Source organism: Nerophis ophidion, linkage group LG12 (genome assembly GCF_033978795.1).
Source record: "Nerophis ophidion isolate RoL-2023_Sa linkage group LG12, RoL_Noph_v1.0, whole genome shotgun sequence".
Classification (NCBI taxonomy): Eukaryota; Metazoa; Chordata; class Actinopteri; order Syngnathiformes; family Syngnathidae; genus Nerophis; species Nerophis ophidion.
This window is the reverse complement of record NC_084622.1, coordinates 50,121,791-50,143,656: the sequence shown is the minus strand read 5'-3', so window position 1 is coordinate 50,143,656 and position 21,866 is coordinate 50,121,791. Positions and strand designations below refer to the sequence as shown.

The following is a 21,866-nucleotide window of genomic DNA, read 5'->3' as shown; positions in this document are numbered from 1 at the left end:
CTCCGAATTTTTCAAAAAACACTAATCAGGAAGCAAACAAGCATGTGGTCCGTGCCCAAATCCTAGGCATGGAACAGCACACCTCGCAGCCAACAAGAAGGAGGGGGTGCATGCGACTCACCCAGTGGAGGCGCTGTTGTAATCGGACCCAATGGAGGAGCTTGTGGCATTGGACCCACTAGAAACGAGACTGGCAGTGGCGTCAGGGGAAGACCCACTGTAAGCGGACGTAAAACTGGCAGCAGTGGCCTCTCTGGACATAGAGCTGGTGTGTCTGTGGAACGCTCTCCCTGACAACCTGAGGGCACCTCAGACTGTGGATGCTTTTAAAAAAGGCTTAAAAACCCATCTTTTTTAAAAAGCCTTTCTATAGACATGCATGCTGGTTGTAGCCTTTGGGCTGTTTCTAGTTTTATATTTTATTTATTTTTTATTATTACTATTTTTTTACACCGTGGCACTTTGAGGTTGTTTGCTCAACGTGAAGTGCTTTTTACAAATAAAATCTATTATTATTATTAGTTACGTGGGCAGATATATCCATACATGGTAGAGGTTTACCCAAAGAGCTTTGCATGAGTACGGCATTTTTATTCAATTGTAGTCCCACGTTTTTGTCCATAAGTTCTTTATTTTTCTCTGTCCTTTTGTTGTGGTGCAGACTGGCTCTTACATGCACATGCAATCCAATTCTAATAAAAAAGTAGTATATTTTGTATTTATTTAATTAAGTTTTTTTTGTCTAATCATTATTTTTATTAGAAGCCAACAGGGCCAGTACAGAAGAAACTGCCTAAATTTGGTGGCCTTCCATCGGTCTATTTCTCCAGACGAGCGTGATTTCCGTTCAAATTCCACGGGAACGTAAGGCCTTAGCTAATTCATGCGATCAGACCTTTGACAACTTTTGAAGATAACATTAATATGGCCTCCAAAGCACATTAACAACAACTTTCTAACCACACCCAAACAAACCAAATGCATATAGTTAAAAGGAAATTGTGACATCATGCCAATATTTGAACTGTTAAAAGGATTTGGCTTCATAAGCCTGCTGTACAAAAGATTCAATAGTTCTTGATGTGCTCAGTTAATGGAAAATTAATTTGTCTGTTCACATATAGTCCTCGTTGCACACATTTGTCACAACCTTAGTATTCGTTATGTGGCCTTATGTTCTAACAAATGCTCTTGCAGGTGGGTCACATATTACATAGTCTACATAAAAAAAGCAGTTCTCCTTAAAGTCTAAGGCCTTTTCCAGTTTACTGAGCTCAACAACAGAATCTTTTGAAAAATCCTCAGATGAGTGTAGTTTGTTGGGCCCACAAAATAGAACAAAGACAGTTGGACCCTTTGTTGGAACACTGACCAACAGTCCTAACATTAGCTAAAGTTGAATGTTTGTGCTTTTGAACAGGTGTAACCCATCAATATTTTTCAGCAATTATAAGGTACAACAATCAGATAGTAAATCAGTGAACTGTTCTTTTCATGGATGGCAATATTCAAAAACTGTGATACTGTTCTTAAACATTGTTCTAAATAGTGTACTCTATATTAGTCCTTAAGATAGTGCTTGCATCTTTTGCTACGTCTGGGTGGTAAACTCAAAAGTGCTGTGAGAGCAACAAGAGATATACCAAAAATTAGGGCCCAAAAACAGATGTGTTTGAGACTACTTTGCTCAACACCATCATCAGATTTGGACAAGTCTGAGCTACTACAATGAGGAAAATCATAAATGGCCAGAAGTGTGAGCATCTACATCTTAGTTAGAAATGGTGTCCATGTCAAAAAATGTTGCACGGTCATCTACTGTATCTACCAATGCTGCATTTTTGCTAAAACTGTTACCCATCACCTTTACCCAGTCTGATGATCACCACACAAAAGCAAATTGGTGCTGTAGTCATCACTCATTTCTTGCAGTTTTCTTTGCTCAGAATGGAGTTACAAACATCCTTATTTGCTTCCATTTTTTTTTTTTTTTACTCAGGTCTTCCCGGAGTAGCACAGCTATTGAGTGACCTGTGGGAAGAGAAGGAGATGTGTTTACAGAGTAAAACAGAAAGTACTGCTGAATTGACCGTGAACTAAATGTGCTGTAATTTAGGTAATTACATTTATGATTAGTTAGTTATATAATATAATTGTACTTGTTTTAAAAACATTTGAAGAGTTTAGCAACTTGTTCATTGTGTTCAGATGTCAACATTGCAGATTTTTACACATTAATTAAGCATGCGCTAGTACTAAAATAACACATGTGTATAGTTTGATCTTAGTTGATGTAAAGCAAGGGTCTCAAACATGCGGCCCGCGGGCCAATTGTGGCCCGCAAGACGTTAATTTGCGGCCCGCACACTGATATGACAATTTAATGCTAGTGGGGCCCGCGAGTTTAATATGAATGCATGAACGGCGCTTGGCAGCACCATACTTGCCAATGCTCCCTATTTTCCTGGGAGACCCCTGAATTTTAGGCATCCATTCTCTACATTTTCTCCCAACCAACAACATTAAGGGGCTGCCATGATGGCGCTGTCTTAGCGCCACCTACATCCTGTACAAACAGCGAGCAAGCCCAGGTATATGTTGTATTTGGCTATTGAGGACGCACGTGTGCTATTGCAAGACATATTTGATCAACAGCTACACAGGTCACACTGATGGTGGCCGTAAAAAAAACTTTAACATTGTCACAAATATGTGCAACACTGTGAACCCACACCAAACAAGAATGACAAATGCATTTTGGGAGAACATACGCACCGTAACACAACATAAACACAACAGAACAAATACCCAGAATCCCATGCAGCACTAACTCTTCCGGGCTACAATATACACGCCCGCTACCAGCATTCAACAAGTTTTTATTTATTTTTATATCTTTTTTTCCAAATAGTTCAAGAAAGACCACTACAAATGAGCAATGTTTTGCACTGTTATACAATTTAATAAATCAAAAACTGATGACATAGTGCTGTATTTTACTTCTTTATCTCTTTTTTTCCAACCAAGAATGCTTTGCTCTGATTAGGGGGTACTTGAATTAAAACAATTTTCACAGGGGATACATCAGTGAAAAAAGGTTGAGAACCACTGTTGTAGAGGACGTTAAAGGCAGTGCTGTCACGGCACACCCTTAATAATGTCAACCGGATGAACATTTTGACAAATTTGGGGGAATGGTTGCATCAGTTGATTGTCGGGAGGTGCACTGAAATTCGGGAGTCTCCCGGAAAAATCGTGAGGTTTGGCAAGTATGTTGCTAGGGTGGGAAAACCATTCATAGAAAGGTGAATTTATTAAAATGTGCATGTGTGAATTTTTAAGAAATCGTTTCTTGCGGCCCAGCCTTACCCAATTTCTGCATCCAGTGGCCCCCAGGTAAATTGAGTTTTAGACCCCTGATGTAAAGTGTTACATCTCTATATAATATAAACAAGTATTGTTTGTGCATTAGAAAAAAAACGCAAAGCATCAAAAGTTTCCACATTACAAAACAAACAAATGAAACCCTGACCAGCAACATTAGCATGTGGCACTTATTTTGTGGCAATAACAGTTCGAGGCTAACAATGAACTTAAATACAACAATGTAATGCAAGAATCAGAGCTCCAAAACATGTAAACAAACAATGACGACCAATACCAATAACATCTTTTACATTTTCCTGAAGGAATAAATAAAGTACTATCTATCCATCTAAAAAAAACACACGTCAAGACTTTATGTGGCTGGGAAGTTTTAATACATTTTTTTTAAGCCAAGATATAAAAGGAAAACACCTGTTTCGCGCATGTTTTTTGTCTGACGTGTATCTTTAACTTGGATATTGGACAGGGGACTTAGAATGGATGTCCTTCCATTAGGCAGTGTGTGTGTCTTGAACAGTCTGACACCGGGTGGCTTGTGAGTTCTGTCCAGACAATAGTTCCCTATGATAACCCGCCTGAGATCAAGGCGTTGAGCATAATGGTCATTGAGATCTCTGTTGTACTGTTGTCTTACTTTGTGCACAATCAATCAAAGATTATTTACATAGCCCTTAATCACAAATGTCTCAAAGAGCTGCACAAACCACAACAACATCCTCAAATCTGATACCTCTTCAAGGCAAGAAAGAAGTCCACCGTGCTGGACCAGGATAGGATATAAAACTGTGTGTGAGGTTTTCTGCCACACTCTACATTCTATTTTGTTGTCACAGTCATTTGCTTAGTGTTTGGTCAAACCATAGCACCTGAAGTCGATTTTTTTCAAGGTAAGTTTTGCAACCTTTTATCAGCTTACTGCGGAAGGTACTGCATTTCCTGAGTGTGTAAGGCTTGATTGGCAGGGGACACTAATCTATACACTCAGCATGCATATAATCACTTTTCAGAGTGCAGCTGAGATAGGCTCCAGCACCTCCCACGACCCCGAGAGAGACAAGCGGTAGAAAATGTTGTTGTTTGAACTGATAAACTTAATTTTATTTTGTAAATAATAATTAACTTAGAATTTAATAGCAGCAACTCTTTGCAAAAAGTTGTCACAGGGGCATTTTTACCACTGTGTTACATGGTCTTTCCTTTTAACAACACTCAGTAAACGTTTGGGAACCAAGGAGACCATTTTTTTTAAGCTTTTCAGGTGGAATTATTTTCCATTCTTGCATGATGAAGAATGTCGTATTTTACGCTTCATAATATGCCACACATTTTCAATGGGAGACAGGTTTGGACTACAGGCGGGCCAGTCTTGTACCCGCACTCTTTTACTACAAAGCCACGCTGTTGTAACGTGCAGAATGTGGCTTGGCATTGTCTTGCTGAAATAAACAGGGGCGTCAATGAAAAAGACGTTGCTTGGATGACAACATATGTTGCTCCAAAACGTGCATGTACCTTTCAGCATTAGTGGTGCCTTCACAGATGTGTAAGTTACCTATGCCTTGGGCATTAATACACTCCCAAACCATTACAGATGCTGCCTTTTGAACTGTGTGCCTATAACAGTCCAGATGGTTCTTTTCCTCTTTGGTCCGGAGGACACCACGTCCACAGTTTACAAAAACAATTTTAAATGTGGACTCGTCAGACCACAGAACACTTTTCCACTTTGCATCAGTCCATCTTTGATGAGCTCGGGCCCAGCAAAGCGTTTCTAGGTATTGTTGATAAATAGCTTTGGCTTTGCATGGTAGAGTTTTAACTTGCAGTTACAGATGTAGCGAGAAACTGTAGTTACTGACAGTGGTTTTCTAAAGTGTTCCTGAGCCCGTGTGGTGATATCCTTTACACGCTGATGTCACTTTTTGATGCACTACTGCCTGAGGGATTGAAGGTCTCGGGCATGCTACTTACGTGCAGTGATTTCTCCAGATTATCTGATCCTTTTGATGATATTATGGATCGTAAATGGTGAAATCCCTAAATTCCTTGCAATAGCTCGTTGAGAAATGTAGTTCTTAAACTGGTGGTGACCCTCACCCCATCCTTTTTTGTGAAAGACTGAGCATTTCATGGAAGCTGCTTTTATACCCAATCATGGCACCCACCTGTTCCCAATTAGCCTGTTCACCTGTAAAATGTTCCAAATAAGGGTTTGATGAGCATTCCTCAACTTTCTCAGTTCTTTTTGCCACTTGTGCTAGCTTTTTTGATACATGATGCAGGCATCAAATTCCAAATGAGTTAATATTTGCAAAAAATAACAGTTTACCAGTTTGAATGTAAAGTATGTAGTCTTTGCTGTCTATTCAATTGAATATTTGAAAATGATTTGCAAATCATTGTGTTTTTTTTTTTTTTTAGGATATACACAATGTGCTAACGTCACTGGTTTTGGGGTTTGTACTTCATTAACCGTGTTTTTTTTTGCTTTAATTTTAGTGTAATATTTGCTGATGTTATTCTGTTGTCTCCCTGTCTTGTCCCCACTATTTCCACCTCTGTCTTCTTGTTTTTGTTCCTCTAACTTCTCTTGCTGCGGTCCGGCTGCACCAAACATTAAATACATCCATTTTATCAATTCAAATACAAATAAGGCAACAAGATAAATATTTCACACTTCTCTTTTGTAAAGTAAATCTGTACAGCAGACATGGGCATTTACTAGGGATGTAACGGTATACAAAAATGTCGGTTCGGTACGTACCTCGGTTTAGAGGTCACGGTTCGGTTCATTTTCGGTATAGGAAGAAAACAACAAAATGTAAATGTTTTGGTTATTTATTTACCAAATTTGTGAACAATGGCTTGATCCTTTTAACATTTGGAACACTATAATACTTCTGCCCACGTTAATCCATATTAAACTGCCTCAAGTTGTTGCTTAGATTAAATAAAATGACACAACTTTTCTTTTATATATAAAAAGTGCAACCTTAAACAGTTTCAAGTCAACTCATCATGCTTCATTTATTACAGCATTGGGGAAGCCTGTAGTTGATCTTTTTGTTATGTAAATGTTATATTTGTATCAACATGTGATAGCAGGGACCCTGCAATTCAAAACTTCGCTGCTACATTGCTAATGATTAATGTAACTATAGCTGAAAAATAGTATAATAGCAATAGGAGGGACTATTCATCCCTGAACACCATGGAGTTCATGTAGGCTTTATGATGCACTTACATTATTATATACTCTATCAGACACAGAAACTCTTCATTTAACATAATGTCCTTTTTTGCTGCTTCAACACACCTCAATCAACACTGTCCGTAACACACGCACACACACGCACACACCGCAAAATTAGCTAACGTTACGCTAAAAGCTAACTAGCCTTCACCTAAAGCCAGGATTGCGAGTTTGTTTCGAGAAGGTCAATGGGCTCATAGTGATGTTTAGAAAATAGTTGACTTTGAAGTGTTTAGTATAATTTGGGGAGAGTCCGTTGCTCCCCTGCTAAAGACCTATCTGCTCGACGCTGAAGCACTGACTAGATGCACTCTGAATACGCACTGCTGATTGGCTTGTTACCGCTACTGTTGTAACCAATCAGATGGTTGTGTGGGAGGGACAACGCAGGGTGCTGTGCAGGAGACAGACACAGAACGGAGATTGTTAAGACTTTAGCATATCTACATATCTACATATCTACTTCATATGTTTGTGTGGAACTCGTTCGGTACTCCTCCGCACCGAACCGGAACCCCCGTACCGAAACGGTTCAATACAAATACACGTACCGTTACACTCCTAGCATCTACATCAACAATATGATTTGCCTGAATGGCTGGACAGGAGCTGTTAAAAAAAAGGGTCACCTGAACACATTCCATGCTGCATATTTTCACCAAGCTTTGTAGCCATTCAAACATGTCAAGAATGAAAATGTGAGCGCTTTCATGGCACAGGTTTTACAAGAAGCCAGTGTGGAATGATTGAAGCCGCCTGACATACTGTAGGAACCTGTTCTTGAACATCAGCACCCGGCACACCCTAACTCAGGAAAATGCCAGTAGAGCTGACTAAAACAATATTCAACATAGCTCACATACATTAGATGAACATGTTGAAAAGACTGGCTGGAAGCAAACTAAAAGACCACAGAAGGTAGTTTGTGTAAAAAATTACGCATGAACGCCGAAAAGCTGTTTGGAAAACGTGGCAAATTGGGAAATGTGAAAAATTGATAGCCTGAATGTTATGGTTCTGGAAAGTTTTGAATGGGTGGAGGAATGTGGAAAAATGGTATTCATTTCAATGAAAATTTTAGGCCGGAAATTGTAAAATTGCTGGAAAACATTTTCGGAATGTCAAAGCTACACTGCCAGTAATATCTTACTGCGATTGAGCTGAAGGTTTGGTTTACTTGACACATGTGGAAAGAGAAAAAAATGTTCGAGGTAAAAGGGGATTGTAAAAATAGTCCTTAATTTTAAATTGGAATTATGTTGTGAAAATACAATATTACAAAACACGAGAAATGTTTGTAATGTGCCAATAAATAGCCATTTCAGATAATAACATTTTGATAGCTGATTGATTTGAATCAAGTTAGAAATGTGAAAGTAGTAAAAAAAAGTATCATAGTATTCGGGGTTTAATGAAAGATCAACGAGTGAAGCTCATCTTTGAGCTAATTGTCATTTTTCGAACACTGTAATGTTCGCACTCAGATAGGTAGGTTATGCCACTATCATTAATAATATAATTCGGGCAGTTTGGCCCAACTAGCATTACCATCATGGAAGCGCAAATGTGAAGTTGATCCCGTAGAGCAGGGGTCGGGAACATTTTTGGCTGAGAGAGCCAAGAAGCTGAATATTTTAAAATGTATTTACGTAAGAGCCATATAATATTTTTTCAACACTGAACACAACTAAACGTGTGCACTTTTAAATAAAACCAACCTTTCTAGAGTATAATAGGTCTCTTATTCTTTGTAATAAGATTGTTATTCTGAAGCTAACTGTGGAAGGGGCGTGGCCTGCGGGCCTGCAGCGAAGCGGGGTGTTGCCACGATCGGCCTCAAAATCAGTGACAGGTGCGTAGATGGCCCACCTGGGCCTTGTTATCTAATCACCTGCCGCTCTGTTATACGCAGCAGCCAGGAGGAGAGACGGGGTTGGGGCTGGACCCAGAGCACGAGCGAGAACAAAAGAGAAAAAGACTGTTGCTGGAAAGCAACTGAGAGACTTATTGAAAAATAAAACAATATTGTAACCCTGAAACAGGCTCTCATGTCGGTGCTTGGTGGTCTGAAGAACCCCCAGCAGGGCTAGTCTCACACTAATCAAAAATAAATAAATAACTTCTTACCATTAACGTAACTTCATGGACAGGTGCGGTAGGAAATGGATGGATGGATAAAAAATGCATGAGAATGTTTTATAAAAGTTATTTTTAACACTGTGATTACAAGTGGAATTATTCATTACTTATTGTGTCAAGCAATGTCAGCTCAGATGTATCCGCAAGCCAGATGCAGTCATCAAAAGAGCCGCATCTGGCTCGCGAGCCATAGGTTCCCTACCCCTGCCGTAGAGATAGGCTTCATAATCCAACAATTAAATTTAGAAGACAGTTTAGGTTCCATGGGCAATTTCAGTCCGAAATAAAAAAAAAACATTATGCACTCTCCGCAGGAATGATTTTGTATTTCACTAATATACATTCAACTGAAAGTAGCACATCAATGACATAAAATGAGCAAAAGGTCCACATTCATTTGTTTAGAAAAACAACATGATGTTGAAAGTGTTTAACAAATGTGTTAAGTGCATATAAATTATCTTATTTAACAAAATGAATGTACATTAAATGTGATTGTTAGCCAATTGTGAAAATCAGCAACCTTTTTGACACCGCTAATAGTTGTATTGGGGTTTGCCGATCTGAAATCGATAATGTATATTGCACCGAAAAAAAAGATATCCTATTTCATCGCCTGCATCTAAAACAGACCCTGGCAAATTAAGGCCCGGGGGCCACATGCAGCCCGATAAGCTTTTCAATCAGGCCCGCCAGACATTCCCAAATATGTTTTTTAGATTTTAAAGATCAAAACTGTAGCCGCCATTATAATGTGCAGTGATGTTTTCAAATTACTGTAAGTCTTGGAATTTACAAAGTATTTCAATGGTTGGAATCTGCGCTTTTGGATGATATACTAGTTACTATGGTAATCTAAGTCACAGCAGCTCCGACGAGGCACCAAACAATGTGGGTGGGGTGCGTTTCCAGGACGGCCAGCCTGAAATGCGGGTGTCAGGGACAAACGTGGAAGGAGACTTTTACAACAAAGTTCTAAAGCTTAGTGATGTATCAGATAGTAGGTATTTTTTTTCCTATTTTTTTACCCTTCGCGTTCATATTTTGCTGTGTTTGAACCATTTTTGTTGCGTTTTGCTGGTTTGTAAAATATGTCAATCGAGAGGGGGTGTGACGTTTAATATGTTGTCAATATTAAGTGTTTTATCGTTCATAGTTAATATTGTAAATCACACATTCTAGGTGTCTCATTCAGTTAAAAAAAATAAAATTCCATTCTGTTTTTTAAGGCGGTCTGTAATAAAGTTTTTAGCATTCAATCAGACGGTATTGTGAGGTTTTGTATTAGTGGTCCTAAAAATCACATTTTTTTCTCTAAATTTGGCCCCCCCAGTCAAAATAATTTCCCCAGGTCTGCTCTAAAATGTCCAATTCCGGCAGTCTCCTCTTTTGTTGGTTCCATCATAGCACTGGTGCCAAAATAAACGGTAGTAATCTGACTGGAAAAATAAGAAGCTATCAGTGACTCACTTGGGTGCTAAATAAATGATGACTCAGCCATCTGGAATGGTTGCTTCGCGCTGATATTGTGCAAGTAACATAGTGTGACGCTCCTTTTAAATGTTATTTTTTACCTTACCGCACCAACAGCAGCCCTCATAATGTCGCAACTGTGTAGGCAATTGTCCCCCGACAACCGCAAGTAATGTATCATGTGGCGCGTGGGCTCAGAAGGTAGAGCTGCCGTGCCGAGAACGCCAGGATTCCTGAAAGGGACTAGCGCAGACATGGGCAAACTACGGCCCGTTTTAATCCGGCCCGCGGAAATTGTCCAAATAATTGAAAAAATAAACGTATCAATGTTAAGGCTTCTACTCCCATATGAGTTTTCAGCGCTTGACTATCACTAAGGAGGAGACACCCATTAAATTCTATTATTAAATCACATTTCATATCATCGTCGGTAAACCTCGTTCGTTTCACCATATCCCTGTAATACCGCGTTTCCCGACTACATGGTGCTCATTGACCTTTTTGGCCTTTGGGATATTACTCCCTTCTTCTCTTAAGCTTTGTCCTGTAAGCCCCTCTGTAAAATTTAGCTTATCAAAGCAAAGAAAAGTGGACAGTGAGTGCAGAGTGGACAACAAAATACTTTTTTACTGAAGTCCGATCAAAGGCTGTGTGTCTGATATGCCAAGAAACCGTTGCGGTTTACAAAGAGTACAATTTGAGCTGCCACTTTGCTACCAAGCATGCTAACTTTGTTTGGCTCGACCTACGTCTGTGAGCAAACATTCAGCGTCATGAACATCAACAAATCCCGTCACGGATCCAGGTTAACTGACCATCATCTCGGAGCTATCCTGAGAATTTCCACAACCAAACTCACTCTACACTTTGATGCATTGAACACAGAGGGAGATCAACAACATTGTTCCCACTGAAATTGTGAGTTTCTCTGCTGTTATTCTGTGATAATCAAAAGTAAATTTTGTGAATTTTTCTACTGTGTTTATTCTTAATCAAATGAAATGAATGCATTTGAAGAAAAAAAAAACAGTACAATGAGCTTTGCAGTCTACTCATGATATGTTACATGTTTGTAGGCCAAATCCTCTCACATAATGGTTTTTACATGTAATTTATATTATTTCACACAAACACTCTATCCATCTGTTCCTGATCCGGCCCCCCTGTCAAATCTTAGAACCCAATGTGGCCCTCCTGAAAAAAAGTTTGCCCACCCCTGGACTAGCGGTAGGAAATGGATGGATGGATTTTTTGAATGTATTAGTTATGTATTCATATAATTAAATGATAAATGGGTTGTACTTGTATAGCGCTTTTCTATCTTCAAGGTACTCAAAGCGCTTTGACACTACTTCCACATTTACCCATTCACACACACATTCACACACTGATGGAGGGAGCTGCCATGCAAGGCGCTAACCAGCACCCATCAGGAGCAAGCGTGAAGTGTCTTACTCAGGACACAACGGACGTGACGAGTTTGGTACTAGGTGGGGATTGAACCAGGGACCCTCGGGTTGCGCACGGCCACTCTCCCCCTGCGCCACGCCGTCCCTAATAATTGAATTATATTAATTAATAGTCTCTCCAAATTGAAACTTACAAAACCCCCTAAAAAAAAAAAAATTATATATATATATATGTGTGTGTGTGTATATATTTAAAAAAACATATGTATATACATATATATATATATATATATATATATATATATATATATATATATATATATATATATATATATATATATACATACAGTATATACCTCCACTCATTTTCTACTGCTTGTCCCTTTCAGGTCGCAGGGTCCTGCAGCCTATATCAGCTCTTTCTCTCTCTCTCTCTCCCTCTCTCTCTCTGTGTGTGTGTGTGTATATATTAAACCCCGTTTCCATATGAGTTGGGAAATTGTGTTGGATGTAAATATAAACGGAATACAATGATTTGCAAATCCTTTTCAACCTATTTTCAACTATTTCAATTGAATGCACTACAAAGACAAGATATTTGATGTTCAAACACATAAACTTTATTTTTTTTTTGCAAATAATAATTAATTTAGAATTTCATGGCTGCAACACGTGCTAAATTAGTTGGGAAAGGGAACGTTCACCACTGAGTTACATCACCTTTTCTTTGAACCACACTCAATAAACGTTTGGGAACTGAGGAAACTAATTGTTAAAGCTTTGAAAGTGGAATTCTTTCCCATTCTTGTTTTATGTAGAGCTTCAGTCGTTCAACAGTCCGGGGTCTCCGCTGTCGTATTTTACGCTTCATAATGCGCCACACATTTTCAATGGGAGACAGGTCTGGACTGCAGGCGGGCCAGGATAGTACCCGCACTTTTTTACTATGAAGCCACACTGTTGTAATACGTGGCTTGGCATTGTCTTGCTGAAATAAGCATGATAACGTTGCTTGGATGACAACATATGTTGCTCCAAAACCTGTATGGACCTTTCAGCATTAATGGTGCCTTCACAGATGTGTAAGTTACCCATGCCTTGGGCACTAATACACCCCCATACCATCACAGATGCTGGCTTTTGAACTTTGCGCCTATAACAATACGAATGGTTATTTTCCTCTTTGTTCTGGAGAACACCACGTCCTCTGTTACCAAGTAGAATTTGAAATGTTGACTCGTCATACCACAGAACACTTTTCCACTTTGCATCAGTCCATCTTACGTGAGTTCGGGCCCAGCCAAGCGGCGGCGTTTCAGGGTCTTGTTGATAAATGGGTTTGGCTTTGCATAGTAGAGTTTTAACTTGCACTTACAGATGTAGCAATCAACTGTAGTTACTTGCAGTGGTTTTATGAAGTGTTCCTGAGCCCATGTGGTGATATCCTTTACACACTGCTGTTGGTTTTTGATGCAGTACCGCCTGAGGGATCAAAGGTCCGTAATACCATCGCTTACATGCAGTGATTTCTCCGGATTCTCTGAACCTTTTGATGATTTTACGGACCGTAGATGGTAAAATCCCTAAATTTCTTGCAGTAGCTCGTTGAGAAATGTTGTTCTAAAACTGTTTGACACTTTGCTTACAAAGTGGTGACTCTCACCCCATCCTTGTTTGTGAATTACTTAGCATTTCATGGAAGCTGCTTTTATACCCAATCATGCCACCCAACTGTTCCCAATTAACCTGCACACCTGTGGAATTTTCCATATAAGTGTTTGATGAGCATTCCTCAACTTTATCAGTATTTATTGCCACCTTTCCCAACTTCTTTGTCACATGTTGCTGGCATGAAATTCTAAAGTTAAGGATTATTTGCAACAACAAAAAAATGTTTATCAGTTTGAACATCAAATATGTTGTCTTTGTAGCATATTCAACTGAATAAGGGTTGAAAATGACATGCAAATCATTGTATTCCGTTTATATTTACATTTAACATAATTTCCCAATATGGAAAAGGGGTGTGTGTATATGTATATATATATATATATATATATATATATATATTTATATATATACATACTGTATATGTACTTATATATATATATATATTGTGTATATATATAGATATATATGTATACTGTATATAAATATATACTATATATACACACACACACACACATATATATATATATATACATATATATATTGTATTTTACTAAATATTGCATCTTTTTCTTATCAAGCACTGGAACTGTTTTTAAAAGATCTATATATATATATATATATATATATATATATATATATATATATATATATATAGATATATATATATATGTATATCTATATATATATCTATATATATATATATATATATATATATTTCTCTCTCTCTCTCTCTCTCTCTCTATATATATATATATATATATATATATATATATATATATATATATATATATATTGTATTTTACTAAATATTGCATCTTTTTCTTATTAAGCACCGGAACTGTTTTTAAAAGATACCCATCTGTATATATATATATATATATATATATATATATATATATATATATATATATATATATATATATATATATATATATATATATATATATATATATATATAGATAGATATAGATAGATATATATATCTATATATATATTGTATTTTACTAAATATTGCATCTTTTTCTTATTAAGCACCGGAACTGTTTTTAAAAGATACCCATCAGTATATATATATATATATATATATATATATATATATATATATATATATATAAATATATATATATATATATATATATATATATATATATATATATATATATATATATATATATATATATTGTATTTTACTAAATATTGCATCTTTTTCTTATTAAGCACCGGAACTGTTTTTAAAAGATACCCATCTGTATATATATATATATATATATATATATATATATATATTGTATTTTACTAAATATTTAGGAGAATTTAAAAAGTATTTTACTCCAAAACACTGTGAAACGCAACGTAAAGAAAAAAAGTATATCAATATAACTTGCATGAAATACTAAAAAAAGAACTCTCTGTGATATTTCCACATATAATAAATACATCAAAACACATTGATGCTAATCTACACATTAGCAATTTTAGAGAGCAATATTCAACACCTCCAAATTTGTTATAAAAACGCCAACTAAAATGCCAGTTACAATCAAACAGCTGATGTGTAAAAGGTACAATAATTAAAATATAAAATATATAATACAATACTTACATTTTGTAGGTCTCAACAAAATACAACATAAACTTAATAACAGTGGACTACTTCCTGTCTACGGCAGCTCACGTAGGACAAACTGAAATGCATGCATACTGGCAAATGATCCTCAACCCTTACAAGTTACACCATATACTTACTCAAGGTGTTTATAAGTTTAATGTTCCAGGAAAAATCTTTATGGCTCACAGTTTTGAATGATTCGAGGCAGCTGTGGGTTGGGAAATGTCATTCCTGCGCGTCCAGCCTGTGCCCCGCCCTCCGCGGGCAGCCTCCTGCGGTCGGAGGTGATGATGCCTCCTCGGCGCACAGAGCTCAGCGCCGGATGGAATTTACAAGGTCGCACCTGTCTCGAAAGCGGCTGATATTCGACACACTTTTATTGGAAAACGCTGGCTTCTGGAAGAGAAAGCGACACGCAGGCGGAATGAGTTTGGCGTGCGAATCGCTTTACTTTTAACCTGGACGGACAACGAGAAGCGGCATTTTGCCGAATGATTTTTAGCCGCAGTGCCACACTGGATCATCCGGCGGCAGCGCATAATGTCTAGAATGCAGCTGCAGAAAGCCATGGGCGGCGTGGTGGAGGTGAAGAGTAAGGTGAGTGGAGGGCGAATGTAAACGACATTGCTCGGACTGGACGTGATTCCCGAGGGCAGTTTTCTAATACCCGTGCTTGTTTGTAAACACATGCAGTTGTTTTAGCGTTTGTCGCAGGCGTATCGAGCATTTCCGCATTCATAAGAATGTATTTAGAATGGAGTGGATTTTGTTACATTAAACTGCTGTTTAATTGTGATATCATCATTACACGTTGGCAATTGACACATTGACAACATGGCATAGTATCTTATAAATCAGCTCCACCAATGGTGTCCAAATTGCAGCACGCTGCTCGTTATTATTGCCCCCGGCAGGGGATTGGTGGGTTACTACCACGTGACATTAAAGAGGCTTTTCCGGTTTGAATTGGTGGGCAAAATCAATCAATCAATGTTTATTTATATAGCCCCAAATCACAAATGTCTCAAAGGACTGCAACATCCTCGGAAGAACCCACAAAAGGGCAAGGAAAACTCACACCCTGTGGGCAGGGAGAATTCACATCCAGTGGGACGCCAGTGACAATGCTGACTATGAGAAACCTTGGAGAGGACCTCAGATGTGGGCAACCCCCCCCCTCTAGGGGACCGAAAGCAATGGATGTCGAGCGGGTCTAACATGATACTGTGAAAGTTCAATCCATAGTGGCTCCAACACAGCCGCGAGAGTTCAGTTCAAGCGGATCCAAGACTGCAGCGAGAGTCCCGTCCACAGGAGACCATCTCAAGCGGAGGCGGATCAGCAGCGTAGAGATGTCCCCGACCGATACAGGCGAGCAGTCCATCCTGGGTCCCGACGAGCGGTCCATCCTGGGTCTCGACTCTGGACAGCCAGTACTTCATCCATGGTCATCGGACCGGACCCCCTCCACAAGGGAGGGGGAGACATAGGAGAAAGAAAAGACGCGGCAGATCAACTGGTCTAAAAAGGAGGTCTATTTAAAAGCTAGAGTATACAGATGAGTTTTAAGGTGAGACTTAAATGCTTCTACTGAGGTAGCATCTCGAACTGTTACCGGGAGGGCTAATGTTTGGTTCCCCCCAGCAGTGCAGATCTCAGTGTAGGGTTACGTGACTTAGGCTATATTAGGGCTGGGCGATATGGCCTTTTATTAATATCTCAATATTTTTGGGCCATGTCACGATACACGATATACCGTATACACTTCCCCTGTCATCATTTTCAAAATGGAGGAGGCTGATTTCAATACCGGTAATTCGAAATCGCATAAAGGGAAGAAGATTAAGAGCTGTTCAGTAGGATTTAAGGTCCAAGCTTACATCACACTCAAATTTTTACTGCATGCCTTTGGTAAGTGCCGGAGTGAGAAGCGCTTTAAAAATAATTAGCGCATGCTTACTTTTACCGCATGCCTTTGGTAAGCGCAGGAGTGAGAAGAGGTTTTAAATTAATTATTCAAGGAAATACGGTACATTGCAATATTTTTGCCTTAGCCTTAAAGGCCTACTGAAAGCCACTACTACCAACCACGCAGTCTGATAGTTTATATATCAATGATGAAATATTAACATTGCAACACATGCCAATACGGCCTTTTTAGTTTACTAAATTGCAATTTTAAATTCCCCACGAAGCGTGGTATTGAAATCGTCGCGGTATGATGACACGTGCGTTTGACGTCTCGGGTTGTAGCGGACTTTATTTTCTAGCCCGATCCAAGCTATAAGTAGTCTGATTTAATCGCATAATTGCACAGTATTGTGGACATCTGTGTTACTAAATCTTTTGCAATTTGTTCAATTAATAATGGAGAAGTCGAAGTAGAAAGATGGAGGTGGGAAGCTTTTAGCCTATAGCCACACAAACACAGTCGGTGTTTCCTTATTTAAAATTCCCGAAGGTGAAGCTTTACTATGGAACAGAGCGGTCAAGCGAACATGGATCCCGACCAAATGTCAACCGGCAGTTTTCGGTGAGAAAATTGTGGTAATAAGTCTGCTGTTACCGTGACTTGCCTCAGAGACACCGTGGCCACACCACTCCGACTTTCAGGTACTATCTAATCTCACTAAAACACTAGCAACACAATAGGCAGATAAGGGATTTTCCAGAAATATCCTAGTAAATGTGTCTAATAACATCTGAATCGCTCCCACTGCAATCACCTTTTTTTTTCTTTCATTTTTTTTTTCCTAGTCCTTCATTCTAAATTTCCTCATCCATGAATCTTTCATCCTCGCTCAAATTAATGGGGAAATGATCGCTTTCTCGGTCCGAATAGCTCTTGCTGCTAGAGGCTATGATTATTAACAATGTTCAGATGTGAGGAGCTCCACAACCCGTAACGTCACGCGCACAGTGTCTGCTACTTCTGGTAAAGGCAAGGCTTTTTTATTAGCGACCAAAAGTTGCAAACTTTATCGTCGATGTTCTCTACTAAATCCTTTCAGCAAAAATATGGCAATATCGCGAAATGATCAAGTATGACACATAGAATGGACCTGCTATCCCCGTTTAAATAAGAACATCTCATTTCAGTAGGCCTTTAAATGAACACTTGATGCACGTAATCACATCAGTATGATGATTTCTATGTGTCTACGTCAAAACGTGTTTGTTCATACTGCATTAAATATGCTCATTTTAAACTTTCATGCAGAGAGGGAAATCACAACTAAAAGTGTATTTACGAAACAGTTATTAAGCAGTGGCACAAACATTCATGTCATTTCCAAAACAGAACGTGCAAGATTGTCAGAGACATTTTAAAACAAATAAAGTGCACTTTTGTGCATGATGTCACTAAGATGACATATCAAAACAACACTAAATTAAAGTACACTTTATGTACAGAACGCCACTACAATCGTTAAAAACAAATAAAGTGCACTTTTGTGCATGATGTCACACAAGATATTTCAAAAACTGTCAAATAAAAATGAGCTGCATAATAGGAAATAAAACAGTGTATACATATGTCCTTGGTTCTGTGGTAGGTTCCTGCGGACGTTATTTCCTGTTGTTGATTTTTTTTTTTTTTATACGGTGTTTATCTGGAAATTGTTGCTTCGACATTTTGTGGGTGTGGCACCGAATGGAGATGTTGAAATGCAGTTCCAAGCACTCTTCATTCTCTAGCGGGTGACTTTTCAAATGATGCTACATTAACAGTGGTGCTACTTTTTGTAGCAAGGCTTTTGCCGCAGAATTGTTCAACATATTCCCACTTGAAGCCAAACCACCGCCAGACGATGCACCCCGTGCTGTTTTACTTGGGAATTTATTCTTCCTCCATTTGTTACCAGAGTCGCACCTACGTATTACCACTCGCAACGCACCGTTAGCATCACAGCTATTGTTACCATGTAGCTAACTCTCTGCTCGGGGAGGACGTGTGACGTTGCACGCGTATGTAAGAAGGTGCGCTTGGTTAAGTCTCTGTGAGAAGGAGAGACAAGAAAGAGTGGGAAACGCCTGCAGTGTAATGCCCGCAGCTAAAAGCAACTGTGTGAGAACATGCTCGAATATCACGATATAGTCATTATCTATATCGCACAGAGACAAACCAGCAATATGTCACCCAGCCCTTGGTTATATGATATAAATCATGTACATTATGCTGACAATAGAGTTTTTAAAAACATTGGTGTATTGTGATAATGTACAGTACAGGCCAAAAGTTTGGACACACCTTCTTATTCAATGCGCTTTCTTTATTTTCATGACTGTTTACATTGTAGATTTTCACCGGCAGTAAGTCGAACACATTTCCAGTGAGGGTTGGACTCCGCCAAGGCTGTCCTTTGTCACCGATTCTGTTCATAACTTTTATGGACAGAATTTCTAGGCGCAGTCAAGGCGTTGAGGGGTTCCGGTTTGGTGACCGCAGGATTAGGTCTCTGCTTTTTGCAGATGATGTGGTCCTGATGGCTTCATCTGACCGGGATCTTCAGCTCTCACTGGATCGGTTTGCAGCCAAGTGTGAAGCGACCGGAATGAGAATCAGCACCTCCAAGTCCGAGTCCATGGTTCTCGCCTGGAAAAGGGTGGAGTGCCATCTCCGGGTTGGGGAGGAGACCCTGCCCCAAGTGGAGGAGTTCAAGTACCTAGGAGTCTTGTTCACTACTGAGGGAAGAGTGGATCGTGAGATCGACAGGCGGATCGGTGCGGCGTCTTCAGTAATGCGGACGTTGTACCGATCCGTTGTGGTGAAGAAGGAGCTGAGCCGGAAGGCAAAGCTCTCAATTTACCGGTCGATCTACGTTCCCATCCTCACCTATGGTCATGAGCTTTGGGTCATGACCGAAAGGATAAGATCACGGGTACAAGCGGCCGAAATGAGTTTCTTCCGCCGTGTGGCGGGGCTCTCCCTTAGAGATAGGGTGAGAAGCTCTGCCATCCGGGAGGAGCTCAAAGTAAAGCCGCTGCTCCTCCACATCGAGAGGAGCCAGATGAGGTGGTTCGGGCATCTGGTCAGGATGCCACCCGAACGCCTCCCTAGGGAGGTGTTTAGGGCACGTCCATTCGGTAGAAGGCCACGGGGAAGACCCAGGACACGTTGGGAAGACTATGTCTCCCGGCTGGCCTGGGAACGCCTCGGGATCCCCCGGGAAGAGCTAGACGAAGTGGCTGGGGAAAGGGAAGTCTGGGTTTCCCTGCTTAGGCTGCTGCCCCCGCGACCCGACCTCGGATAAGCGGAAGAAGATGGATGGATGGATGGATGGATGGATTTTCGCTGAAGGCATCAAAACTATTACTGAACACACGTGAAGTTATGTACTCAACAAAAAAAGGTGAAATAACTGAATTGATTGATTGATTGAAACTTTTATTAGTATATTGTACAGTACATATTCCACTAAATGGTAACACCAAAATATGTTTTTCAACTTATTTAAGTCGAGGTCCACGTTAATCAATTCATGAAAACATGTTTTATATTCTGGTTTCTTCAAAATAGCCACCCCGTACTCTGATGACTGTTTTGCGAACACTTGGCATTCTCTCGATCAGCTTCAGGAGTTAGTCAGAGGTAGTCACCAGAAATGGTTTTCAGCACTGCTCTCCTCACCTCTCAGGGGATGATCGAGGGTGATGGGTCAAATGCAGAGAATAATTTCGCCACACCTAGTGTGTTTGTGACAATCAGTGGTACTCTAACTTCTAACTTCACAGGTGTGGTGGAAACTGATTGAGAAAATGCAAAGAGTGTGCAAAGCAGTAATCAGAGCAAAGGGTGGCTATGTGGAAGAAACTAGAATATAAAACATGTTTTCAGTAATTATACCTTTTTTTGTTAAGTACATAACTCCACATGTGTTCATTCATAGTTTTGATGCATTCAGTGACAATCTACAATGTAAACAATAATGTAAATAAAGAAAACACAAAGGGGTGTGCCCAAACTTTCGGCCTGTTCGGTATGATGATGACACATTTACTGTGTATCGCAAATTTGACAGGGACAGGATAACGACCGCGATGTAGCATTTTACTAGTGAATAATGTCCCTCCACAGTACAAAGCCACTTCTAAGTTACAAATCCTTGCCTCGCAATGCCACAGCTCAGGGTCATACATTGGTCATATTCAAAGTCCTCGTGTGTCCAGGGACATATTTCCTGAGTTTATAGACATAATATAAATTAAATAAAAAAGAAAAAGATTTTGTGATGCTAAAAAATATCAACGTAATCATAGTAGTATCGACTCAATACGGTCCTGTACTTGGTATCATTGGACGTAACGTGTAGGTAGATCCACCCATGGCGTTGGTTTACATTTTGACGCCGGTGAGCTATGGTACGTATTGAAGCATGTTTAGCTATTCCCCGTCCTGCAGGGATGAAATTTGTAAGAACTTACTTTTTTGTCGCCATGGAGACAGGAATTAGTGATTTAGAAGTAGCTACAACATTGCAGACTGCGAATGGACTTTAGCCGCCAGTTAGCTAGCCACGTCTTAAAGTACCTCATCCTGGGGACGTTTTAGTGTTATAGCTCCACCTTTATCGTTAGTTTTTAGGCCAAAATGCGTCCGTTCTCCCTTTTCTGTCTACACACTGTGTCTGCTTGGAAGTACTCTGTGATTGTGCGCTGCCGAACATGCTCCTCTGCTCGTATAACCAGCAATGTCATGACGTGACAACGACGGGGGAGGCAGGTTGGTGGGGGATTAGTACTTTTTAGAGGCATTATAGTACTGAATATGATTCATTAGTATCGGGGTCCTATACTAATACTGGTATACCGTACAACCCTAGTGCAAAGTATGCAAAATGTATTGTTTGTTCCTTATGTAACCCAGCTGGTTCGGCCCCCTCTGCCACTGTGTCTTTAAATGGGTCGGGAACCCTGGTTGTTG

General features: G+C 39.5%; 1 protein-coding gene across 1 annotated transcript in view; it reads left to right on the top strand.

Moving 5' to 3' along the window:
* Positions 1 to 15,198: 15,198 nt before the first annotated feature.
* Positions 15,199 to 21,866, top strand: part of LOC133563519 (partitioning defective 6 homolog beta-like) — a 42,410-nt gene continuing 35,742 nt past the window's right edge. Inside the window, exon 1 of the mRNA XM_061917682.1 lies at positions 15,199 to 15,538. Within this exon, the coding sequence (XP_061773666.1) occupies positions 15,482 to 15,538 (57 nt within the window). The 5' untranslated portion in view covers positions 15,199 to 15,481. The remainder of the gene's footprint in view (positions 15,539 to 21,866) is intronic.